This window comes from Bacillus rossius, chromosome 12 (genome assembly GCF_032445375.1).
Source record: "Bacillus rossius redtenbacheri isolate Brsri chromosome 12, Brsri_v3, whole genome shotgun sequence".
Taxonomy (NCBI): Eukaryota; Metazoa; Arthropoda; class Insecta; order Phasmatodea; family Bacillidae; genus Bacillus; species Bacillus rossius.
In genome coordinates, this window is record NC_086339.1 from 10,254,294 (window position 1) to 10,266,715 (window position 12,422).

Sequence of the window (12,422 nt, forward strand, 5' to 3'; positions counted from 1 at the left end):
CTTCATGCTTTGAACTCGCATAATTTTTTATCTACGTGTACAAGCCATACATATAAAACTTAAACATTCTTGAATCTAATACATTGTCAATAAATATATCACCAGCACAGTAAAAATAGATAACAAAATTTTGCTTTATTTAGAGCATGTCTACCACTACAAAAAATGGAAAATACCAACTGCTTGAACTGCAAAGAAATGTTCGTAATAACGTGACAGACTTTTTTAAATTAACTTACAAAGGGTTTTAAAGCTGAATTTAAAAAAAATTAACCAAATTATAAATACGACTTCACATTACATAAATTACTTTTACTGTTTCCCGTTTCCAAAGTGACCACATAAAACACATTTCCGTATAAATGTTTGAAACCATAAATTTTTGCAGCTGCACGCGTTAAGATGGTATTGGAATTCAGGTTCTTGAATTGTAAACAGGTACAAAGTCTTGCAATTTTTAAAATTTTAAATTCATTATTTAAACTTCATAGTTTGTGAATCAATATATTTCATAGTAACTTGTTATTAGATAATCTTATTTTATATAATTCATATTAAATTTTCAACCTTCCATTAGTAATTTCATGTTTCCATAAGCAACAAACAGGTCATCAACAAACAAATGAATACCAGCTAAAAATACACGTTAAAATAAAGAAAGAGAGAAGGATAAGCAGCAAGTTAAAAGACTATCATAGGCCACGATTATACAAACAATGAATAACTTCACTGAAATATGTTTAACTCTGCAACTGGTTAAAAAAAACTGTCCAAACATGCTTTAATCTGCGTTATTTCTAGTTAAAACTAAACAGGTTTCCTAAGCACTTCAGAATTGAATGGGCTCCTAACACGGGTTTCAATATATTTGGTTCTTGTCAGGCAAGTATGTATTACAATTTTGTGTGGTTTTAGAAAGTTCATACATAAGGTTATATCAGAAGTGTTTAATGAACATTAAAAAAAATTATGTAAAATGTTAACTAGGGTATTAAGATAAAAATATATAAAAACAGTATTTTATTCCTTTAACTTCGGTGCCAGCCTTTTTTTGTTGCGGCTGTCGCTGGAGGAGGATGGGGAGGATGAGGAGGGGAAGAACTTTCTTTATGATCAGTTAGAATAATTTGAAACCTGGAACACATTTGCACACCCCTAATGCGAAGGCAACATCGACAGAAGCTGTACACACGTTCCAACCCCAACCGGCAGCAATGTACTGCTGCTTCGCTGGCAGTTACACCTGTGCAGGTGGCAACACGCGCTACACGGGCGCACTCGCCTGCACAGGCAGCAATACCTACCTGCGCAGACGGAAATGCGTGCTTTTCGGGCGTAGGCGGCGACGCACATTGCCAGAGCACGCCTACCTGCGCAGGCGGCGACGGCGCGAGCTGCGTGTCGCCTCCTCGGCGTGCAGCGCTGCCCAGTGCTCGTAGTAGCGCTCCGCCTCCAGCCAGTCCTGGTACTTGTACCACCACTCCTCCCACTTGACGTAGTCGTCCAGCGAGAGGTCGCGCAGGTAGCCGCGGTCCTTGTAGTACTTGTAGCGCACCCGCACGTCGTCCCAGGCGTCCAGCCCCACGGGGGCCGAGTGCAGCGTCTCGGGGTAGTAGCCGAGCCCGATGCGCCGGTCCGAGGCGGGCGCGGGGCTCGGGCTGCGGTACCGGTCCCCCTCGATCACCACCTTCAGGTCGGAGCTGTCTGCCTGCTTCGTGATGCGCATGTTCTTCACCCCGTCCAAGTCCCGCCGGTCCACCGACCACTGCGCCATCTTGCCGAAGCGCTCCGACAGGGTAAGGCGCGTGGCCCCCCCGCCCGACGTCACGGAGGAGGTGGAGCTGTCCTCGGAGGCCGAGGGCAAGGGGGAGGCACGTCGCAGCACGCTGCCCTCGGGCGGCGCGGGCCGGCGCCTCTTCCTGCGGCTCTTGCGCTTCTTCAGGCTCGCCCCGGCGCCCTGACACAGACACACCCCGCGTCACCTTCCTTCCTCGGCCCTGCGCACGCTCCTGGGTCTCGCTCTCACGAGTCTACGAGCATTCACCAGGTGATGTCCGAGGCCGGAATGGATTATGTGGAATATACCTAAGCACTGAAAAATTTCATCAATTTGAAATTCCTGAAGAAAAAAAAGGTACTTTTTTTTAACTACAATTTATATATGTACATTAAAGAAAAAAAAACTTTCAAACTCAATAGGATAAAATAGAAAAGAATGTTTCCCAAACTGTCTAAAAAGTAACCTAAGCAGGAAATAAATCCACCTTAAAATCTAACTCGCATGTTTAAAATTTACATCAAGAAAACTCAATATAAAATTGGTGGCTGCATTTACCAAGTACTAAATTGTTCATTCAATGTGTATAGCAATCACAGCCTGTGATCTATAGATGAAGGAAAAAAAAAAAAAAAAGCTTATTTATTTTTTTCCCTACTCACACAAAAGTTTTAACTTTTAGTTACTAACATACACTACATTTTTAAGCCGAAGTATGTTCAACAAAATTATTCCAGTAAAGTTACGAATGTTTATTATTCATTTTCTTAAGTTATATGCATCTCCCATGATTTTCCACAATTTTTTTGTTGTAAAACAACACAAATGAAAACAATGTTTGTAGGCTGCTAAATTAATTTTCTCTGTTTCTGTTAAAAAGTTTAAGTACTTTACTGAGATTTCATGTTTATCAACCTAACTTTAAAACATCCATACACTTTCATGTAACAAAATGAACTGTAAAAAGTTCTGAACATGCTTACAAGTAATAATAAAAAAAAAAGTTTGTGTTCTTTAACCGTCCTGTCACCATCAAGGGTAGCACACAGGTACCTAGGCACCAGGATCTAAAAACTGCTTCATGGGAAGATAATTATATACTATTGCTGAAACAATGTGTAGATGCCAAGATCTCGATCGATATGGCTAGATACGATTGTGAGCTCACGCGGATGCGTGTGTTTATCAATTGGCATATATTTTTTGTTGATCATCTCATTGATGTTTACATTCTCTGTAGCATAAAAAAAGTTAAATATTACGATCACTAAACTTTCAGTCCTTAACTATTTACCCAGCAAGTCACGTCTTATTAAAAGTTATAAATTCACATTTGTAATTAAAAATCTGCATAAAATATGTGACTCGTATGCGGGTAAATACGGTAGTTGTGGTGCTCACACCGGGAGTTCTGCGAATTTCCAGGCACACTATCAGTAATTACATTTATATGTTCAATAAACACGGGCAAAAAAATAATTGTTCACATAAAAATACTAAGCTCTGCAAAAATATTAACTTTCACTCCTATACAGCAACGAGCTGATACATCCACGTAATTATTAGAAAATTCACACAGGTTAATATTTAAAATACTAAAAAAATAAGTTTCAGGTTAACGTTCTTATTACTACACACATGCATTTGTGTTTTTTTTTATAGGATTAAGATGTTTTTTTTAGTTAAAGTGGTATTTTTAAAATTATTTTGTACATTGTCAACTTTCACATAAATTATTACATCTTTTATACACACCAATAGAATTATGTAATTTAAACTGCACTACAACTTACTGCTAATAGCATCAGTTCAAAGTAATGCTACAATTAGCAAATTTATATGTACATATAATACAATAAAATTAGCTCGACAAAACGGACACACATTAGGACATAAAATAAACGAAAAGGACATACAGTTGGACACACATCTGACAAAAAGGACACACAGGAGACACATTCATCAAAAAGGACACACACATATAGGACACATATTCAACAAAAAGAACACACACAGGACTGCTAACAAATGCCAAATGTTGATATTTAGGAGATTTTATTTGGTAGAAGGCAAATGTGTGTGAGACGGAACCAAATACTGTAGTAAGTATGTAGTTATCTTTAGGGGTGGGCGAATATAGATATTTTCGTTTCGAAGCGAATTCGAAGCAAATTTTTATAAATATTCCCGAATTCGAATCGAATATCGAATACTAGGCCAAATCAAAGAATTTATTAAATGCAAACACCAAACAACAGTAAACTAGCTATGTTTAGGCAAATGCTTCTGGAAAGCACATTTCAGGGACAACTGATTTTCTTTTTTTATCTCTGTGACAGATTTTTCATGACTTTTTAGTTGTTTTAATTGTACAGGGTGCTGTTTCAGATAATTTTGTAGAGTTGTAGTAGTACCTGTTGGAATTTTATATGTTTTTTGACATGCTTTGCAAGTTGCTTCTTTCCCATTGGCACTCTTGGTAAAAAAAAAACAACCAAATAGGACTTATTGGTTTTTTGGCAGGCGGCCCCTGATTTAAACCAGAAGTACTTTCTTCCATTATTTGAATATCAACTACAAATAATGTAAACTGCTAAAAATCTTTCACACACGTTTGCTAATACATAACCTAACTTAACCATCAACGCAACATTCTCCATTAACTTAGGCGTTTTGAACAATTGCCAAAAACTTAGCCACATAACTTTTACTATTTGTATACAACTAAATACTGTATGGTAATATTATATACGGCCGGCTGAACTTTCTACGTTATTATCGTATAATAATAATTATATTGAATAAGAACGATTAAAGGTAAATATAAACTTTTTTTTCTTTTTTTAAACTTTTGGCCTTCAGTTTACGCGCACAGCCGTTTAGAGACAAACTGCTAATTGTTTATTACAATCCGTCCAACGCAAAAAAAAAAATATCTTTACTCTTTGCACAAAAGAAAGTGTGTGGGTGAAAAACGGAGTGGTTATATTGTCGCCATCTTTGTTTACGATTATTCACGTAACTCATTTTTTCTACTGTTCCATCCATGGAATATTTTCCCCGTTTATTTACAAATGAATTTAATTCAATAATCTTATTTCATTGGATTCAGTACCTAACTGCTGTTTTATAAGTCCGTTGGTAATATTGTATCACGTTAAATCATTATTGACGTTATTTATGCATGGAAAAAGAGCTGTTGTGGGGGGAAATTAAGACTAATACCGAAGTCGGGAATAAATCTGGCACGTTTATAAACATGAAAATAATTGATTCGGAGTTTCTATTTACCATTTTCTCAGCAAAATACGATACTGACAATTATTTTACTCTACGCCAATGTAAACTGAACAAAGTATAACGAACATATTTGTATTATGATTGAGGTTAGTTTAAATGATCAGGCATATAGGCTTAGGCTAAGCATGTGTGTCTTCTCATTATGCTAAGTTAACTCCCAGTTGATGTTATTGATCGTAGGCATTCTTTAACTTTTAGGTAATGTATGTATAGTAAAAGATTAGCTTAGAAACTTGAAATGTTTTTTTCTATTTTTCGAACTTCGAATAATTTCATTTTTTCGAGTACGAATTCTCATATAACAAATGTTCGACTCGAATTCGAACTTACGAAGCTTTGCCCACCCCTAGTTATCTTTAAAACTTTTAGAATGTAATTTAGTTAAAACACTATTAATATTATTACTACAGGCTTGGTGTACACGTAAAACCTCTATCCACTGTATTTTTAGGAACCATCAGAAAATTATCACATGTGTGGACAAACATGTGGTGCCTTTGGTTTAGAGTAAAACTTAACCTCGAGAAAGTGGTAGGTGTAGAAATAAAAATACCTAACCTCTGAAGTTAGCTGGAATACACCTTAGAATAATAATAAATAAAAAACACTAGCAAATAACTTGTTTTTATTAAGAATTTTCCCCCCATTTCTTTAATAATTTCTTATTCATGCATCCTGCCTGAGGTATCAGTTTTTTTTAAAGGCAGAGTCATCAACAGATAGTAAATCGCAATAATAGCACACACAGCTTTCTTTTAAATATGCGGGAACAATATGTACTTTAATTGTAATAATAATAATCTTAGGCCTAATATAAAAATTAAAACACGTAAAAAAACAGTGAAAATGAACTGAGAATTGTATGTCATTCTGTAACACATTAAAGCTGCTTGAATTTCTATGTAGTTAGTCTACAGATATGATTTATTTTCCTGTAGTTTGAATAAAGTTAAGCTGTACATTTGGTGCTAAAAGCTAAGGTGCATTTTCAAAAGCTTTGAGCGCAGCACACATGCGTCTTGTTTCGTTGGAAAAAAAACAATTGTTTTAATATCCGCTTTTCAAAAGGTACAAATTTTTAACTAGTTTGAATACGCACACCGTTCCGGCTGGCCGGGGCAACGCACCTTGTCCCGGCTGGTCTTCCTCTTGACCTTGACCTTGTTGCGGGCGGCGGGCGGCGGGCTGGTGGGCGGGCGGCGCGGGTCGCGCGGGGGACTCGACTTCTCCCGCAGCCTCCGCGCGTCCGCCCGCGGAGACAGGGGGGACCTGTTCGTGGGCTGGTTCCTCGGCACCGAGAACGAGCGAGACCTGCGACATATCATCTCCAGTAACGTTCGCACAACTACATCTAACACTTCAGCAAATCATAAACAAATTTTCTTTTTTAATGGGACAGAGATCCACTTAAAATGTAAACGTAAAAGGTGGGCCACACTGCACAGGCATATAAAATACTCTTCCTATTCGGCAGAATATTATGCCCAACTACTTTAAGTGAGATTTTATTACTATTACGAAATCATGGCCAGAATTCAGTTGGATAACAAAAGACTAATTGTTACTGATAACATCTTAAATAACAACTTACAAAAATGTTAATTCTAAGTCAAAATCTTAATTCATTTTATAACAGTTTAAACCTCAGGCTAGTTCAATATTTGTCTCATCATAACATACTACACATCTTTATTGAATGTTAAAATATTATTTAAGTTCCAGAAAAAAAAATGTTACGGCCAATGATTGATTACTGAAATGGAGTCCATCGAATAACCACTACTGGCTTATAATGTTTTTTATTACCTTTCATAAAAAAATTCACACATCACTCTCACACTGGACAACTTCCAACTACTTAACTGATCCAGACCTCTCACAATAACATCACAAAACTTCACTTATTAAACAAAAAATTCTCTTTTTCATCTTCCACCAAAAATGTCAGACAAGACATAGGCATTAAATATTCTCAAATTACTTTCCTGCTACCTTCTAGCCATTTGTTCTTAGGCCATCGCTCGTCCTTGAACCTTTCGGGGCCCACGACCACAGAATGACTTTCGCTGACTAAATTACCATGACCGCACTCCTTCTCCAAAAGGAACAAGGCACTCATGCAAAGTAATTTTCAACCCAACCACAAAAATGCACATAAACATCAGTTAATACTGGCACAAGGCAACAGCATCTCAACCAACTCACGTGTCTTTCTCAAGCACAAACATCTGTCTCTGTCTCTCTCTCACACTCATAAAATTTTGCATCAGCCCAAATGATCTAGAACTTTCTAGGAAAATCCCTGTATTCACACATTTTTAAAATAATAATAATAATAATAATAATAATAATAATAATAATAATAATAATAATAATAATAATAGCGACAGCTCATAAAAACATAAATAAGCAAGCAAGAAAACAGATAAATATAAACTACAAGCGGCCTATTCACCATTAAGCAAGAATATATGTGGCATTTGCACCAAGCCCATTTTAGGGGTTTGTAAGTTAAGTTTTGTTCCTGCTATTTTAGTCAATGTTATGCTTAAGTTTGGTATTTCTTTTTAATTTTAGTACAGATTAATTATAAGTTTTTCCGGATATTTTATAGTCTTTACTACAGTGGTTGAAAGACTGTAAGTTGGTACTGTGCTTCTCGAAAGTTTGAGAACTGTTGCTGGAACATTATGGGTACGGGTACACATCGTTTGCCCTACAGGCGTTTGCCCTAAATGTAGGGCAAATGCCTGTAGGGCAAACGACTTTAGGGCAAATGCCGTTTAGTGCAAACGACTGTAGGGCAAACGCCGGCAAGCACTTATGTTTTGGATTAACGAAACCACGCCAACTTTTAGGGCAGACGCGTGTAGGGCAAATGCCTGTAGGGCAAACGACTGTCGAAAAACTTATTTTAGGGCAAATGCCTTTAGGGCAAATGCCGGAGCTTGGTCCGAATGGGATTATCAAACATTTTGTGCAAACGCCTGTAGGGCAAACGCCTGTAGGGCAAACGCCTGTAGGGCAAATGCCGTTAGGGCAAACGCCTGTAGGGCAAATGACTTTAGGGTAAACGAAGTTTAGGTTATTTTGGGAAATGTAGGTTTTTTCAATTATGTATCGATTCAAACAGTGTTCTTGTAGTTTATATTTCATCCGCAGGGAGCAGTACCTAAATAAATGTTTTCCCTCTGAATGCAAAGTTTACAAAACCGTCGCTAGATGGCACTTATGTAAGCCTATATCGAGGTTTGGTGGGAATTCATGTAGTATGAACTTCCTAGATTTACCAACAGATGGTTCCCTGTGCTAAGTTCAATGTTATCGAATATTTTTTCTGTAAAATATTTCGGAACATTAGGTGATGTAAGGTCTTCGACCAAAAAAAAAAATCGTATAATAAAAAAACAGTATTGGAGATTTAACAAAAATATCGCTGGGAAAAGGTTCAACTTTTTTTCCGGGGCTTTTCTTATTTCAATTTCAGCTGTCAGACGCGCATTACGCTATGATTACTTAAAATATTACGAGCATATAGGTAAATAATGCGAATGCTAGCTGTTCATTAGCATAATAGTACTAATGCGGTTAAACTCCTACATATTGTTCATACTATTTTATTCTGGAATGTATACACAACATACAGCTGAAGTACACAATGAAGAAGTACCTATTCCAGTTCGTTTTGTTCTGGGTTTTCCATAATTTGCATTTAGTTTGTAATGTTTGTGTTAGATCATTTTGACGTTCAGTTATAAGAGTTGGCCGATAATAGTCATTGGTTGGCATGATTCTTAAAATAAGCTATATCCGTAATATAATATATATTTAAATATATCCATAATATTTCCCATATTTCCATAGTGAATTCCACTTATATTCCCAAAATAAAATATTGAAGATACGTAATGGTATTTCTCAATAATAATAATAATGTTACTTTAGCCCACCGCACACAGAACGACTTTCCTTGCGGAATTGTATCCGTATTTGTTTGTTCCACAATATTCCTTCCTTCTTCCAAAGTGACTTGCAGTGACGCGATGTAATGTTCACACTTACTTAATAGTTCATTTTCAGGAAGATCACACCCTTGTACATCAGTAACTTGCCCTGATGAGGATCCATAGTCAACATTTGGTTTAGTCGATTGGAGTTCACGCCGTTTTAGTTTCAACTGACTATCTTCTTGGTAAGCCAGTTTACACCGAGTTGTGCCGTGTTGAATCTTTTTACGAATTACTTTCTTGTTTATTGAACCAGGGCTTATACCTGACATTTTTTTGAAAGGACTCTTCTCACAAGCTAAACCTTTTTTGAATCTTGTCCTGCCATGTAACATTTACGCTGAAAATAGCCTCGCTGTGTCTGTGTGTAGGTAATTTATTATTTTGCGTCCATTAAATTTGGCAACGAGGCTCGTATAGAATTCTGCCGGATTACTGTTTTTGTTTTCTTTGAGATATCTGTCACAAAAAAAAATGTCTTATTAAAAAAATTAAAAACCTTTTGTTCGAACAAGATTGTTTTAGATATGAAGCGTCTGTGTGCATAATAGTGTGAAATCATATATCCAATAATTATAAATGAAAAATCCCCGATGGCAGCCAGTCGGAAAGGTAGATTTCGCCGTGCGGCCTACCAATATAAAAATAAACTTTCTGAAAAATTCCATAAGTTTCAATAACTATGTAAAATCTTATGAATATTTCTAGAATATCCAATGTAACAATAAATTGCAAATTAATTGTTGGCTCAACAATATGTATGGGATATAAATCCAATCCAACAATACATAGACATTCATATTTACCTCAATTAGAAATTCTGAAATTCATAGGACCTAGATCGGAGAAAATATCGTGAAATTTTCTGTAAGTCACTCTGCAAAATCTACCTAAAAACGATCTGAGGAGAAAAAAAAAATTATAGTCGCGTACAAACTTAATTTATGGAGATGAACTGCGCGTGCACAACCAATACTATTTTTGATACATGATTGTTATGCTAACAGTTTTTGTTATGGTTTGCTGTCCTGTAAGCCCGCCCCACACGACGCCCAATTTCTGCTTTATATTCTATTATACCCATGGGTATAAAAGTGGGTATTAAAATTTCATTAGCAGAATGAAGAAAGAATTCATTACTCCATACACAAGATACCCAGAGTTCTAACAGAGAAAACAGCCAACATATTTGCCGACCAAGACTAGCAAGTCGGGTTGGATAAACCTATTGCGTACATTTAACCAAATACTGAATATATATATATATCTTTATATATATATTTCTTGTGTGCGTGTGTATGTCACTGAACTCCTCCTAGACGGCTGGACCGATTTTGATGAAATTTTTTGTGTGAGTTCACGGGGATTCGAGGATGGTTTAGATTCACAATTGGATATTTTATCTTGATTCTGAGTTAAGAAAAAACTAAAAAAACACGCTTTAAAAGCAAAAAAAACTAAGCATTGTTGATAATTAGCCTCCATAGCAACGGACTTTTGCATTGTTGTTGCCTTCTGCGTAAACATGGGAAAGGTTTTTGGTAACGGCAGTGGCGCGCCCAAGAGGAGGGGTATGTATAATGAGAAGATACAAAATGTCCAGCGTAGAAATACTTACCGCCATATCCATATCTCACAAAAAGTACATTTGGGCAGGACAATGTCTGTCGGGTCCGCTAGAAAGATATATAGAGATATATATATGTAGAAAGATATATAGAGAGATTGAGATATAAATAGAAAGATAGAGAGAGTTATAGAGATATACATAGAGAGATAGAGAATTAGAGAGATAAAGAGAGATTCTTAGTATACGTTTAAAAAATTAAAAAATTGATTGAGGCATTGCAACGTATGCCGGGGATTATCTATATATATTCTTACCTACTTCTATTAAATTTCAGGTGGATGTTAACATTGTCATTCCAGTTGAATAAATTTTTTTGACAAATTAGTTGTTATTTATACTTTTCGTGTCATTTTGGACTATGTTTTTTGACGTGACAACGTCTAATAAATCGATGAACGCCGGCTGCACGCACGAAAAAGTGTCCCACTACGGATGTTCCTGTTTGCTCATTGTACGCATGCGTGGCATCTCTCTTCATGCTCATTGTACGTATGCGTGGCATCTCTCTTCCACTCGATTGGAATGACCATCGATTTGACTTTTCAATCATATTTTCGTCGTTTGAATTATTAATATTATGTAATTTAACGATCGTCCACCGATTTTCAGCACAATCGGTACGGTTATTTAAAAGTAATGTTGAATATTCAAATACGTTTTGAACCAACAATGGTGCTTTACAGTTACACATAATAATTCAAATTACAACCGGAATCTTTTGCACAATTTTTTAAAAAAATATTGTAACACCTTATAAATAAGTTTGGTGTATTTGGGATGCGTATTTGTTATAAAATCGAGGTTTTAAAACGAAATAATATTATTCCCCTACCATGAACAAAATATTTATAAAGGTATATATAACATCTGAAACTATCAATTACTAAATACGGCTTCGTGGATGAGCGGTCAGCGGCGCTATTTTCTAATTTTAAGGTTGTTGGTTCGAATTCCGGCAGGTGTTAAAATTTTTTTTTGAACTTGAAAAATAAATACGGTGCACGTAACATTTCAAAAGTAATAAATATATTTGAATAATGATTGCAAATAAAAGTAAATTTATCAATTAAATTGATAGAAAAATTAAAAAAAAAATTATTCCTCAAAGAATATAACATTTTTAATGCCTAAATGGTTTGGTTGCAAAAACCTATTACGGCTCAGTCTCAGGCCAAATATGATATTTCCTTTTCTTCTGGATCAATTATTTCATCAATGTTTTGTTATGACGTTGTCACGTTAAACTATCGTCCGTAAACCGACTTTATAGACAATCATTTTTTACTTAATTCAAAGATTTGTGGTGTGTACATGGAGTGATATCTCTATTAATTTCTATACTCCTTTGGATAAGCGGAATATGGCCATCACAGTTTTACATATAAACAAATCCTACAAATGTTTTAAACATTATGACAAATAAAAAATAGTTTCACAAACATCCTTAGTTTTGTTTGGTGTGTATATTTTGAAGTTTAATATTATGTATGTACGTAAATTCTTAAACATAGAGTTATTTATTAATTTATTTAGAAAATTATTCATAGGTAGGTAATAAGTTTTCCTTTATATCTCTTTCGATTTGAAGTGTTTCCGAGCTATTCGGGGTCCTCAAAATCACCACCTCTCTCCCCCCCCCCCCCAGGTGGTTAAAGCCCCAAAATTTCGAAAGTTTAAAATTTTTTAAAAATCTTTCTCTTTCGATTTT

The 12,422-nt window shown here is 35.8% G+C and overlaps 1 protein-coding gene across 5 annotated transcripts in view; it reads right to left on the reverse strand.

Moving 5' to 3' along the window:
• Positions 1-1,270: 1,270 nt before the first annotated feature.
• LOC134537507 (serine/arginine repetitive matrix protein 2) overlaps positions 1,271-12,422 on the reverse strand; it is a 43,391-nt gene continuing 32,239 nt past the window's right edge. For all 5 annotated transcript variants that reach the window (XM_063378012.1, XM_063378013.1, XM_063378014.1 and 2 more), the window contains 2 exons: positions 6,205-6,388; positions 1,271-1,957 (listed from right to left, as the gene is read on the reverse strand). In XM_063378012.1, coding sequence (XP_063234082.1) covers positions 1,367-1,957; positions 6,205-6,388 — 775 coding nt within the window. In that variant the 3' untranslated portion in view covers positions 1,271-1,366. The remainder of the gene's footprint in view (positions 1,958-6,204; positions 6,389-12,422) is intronic.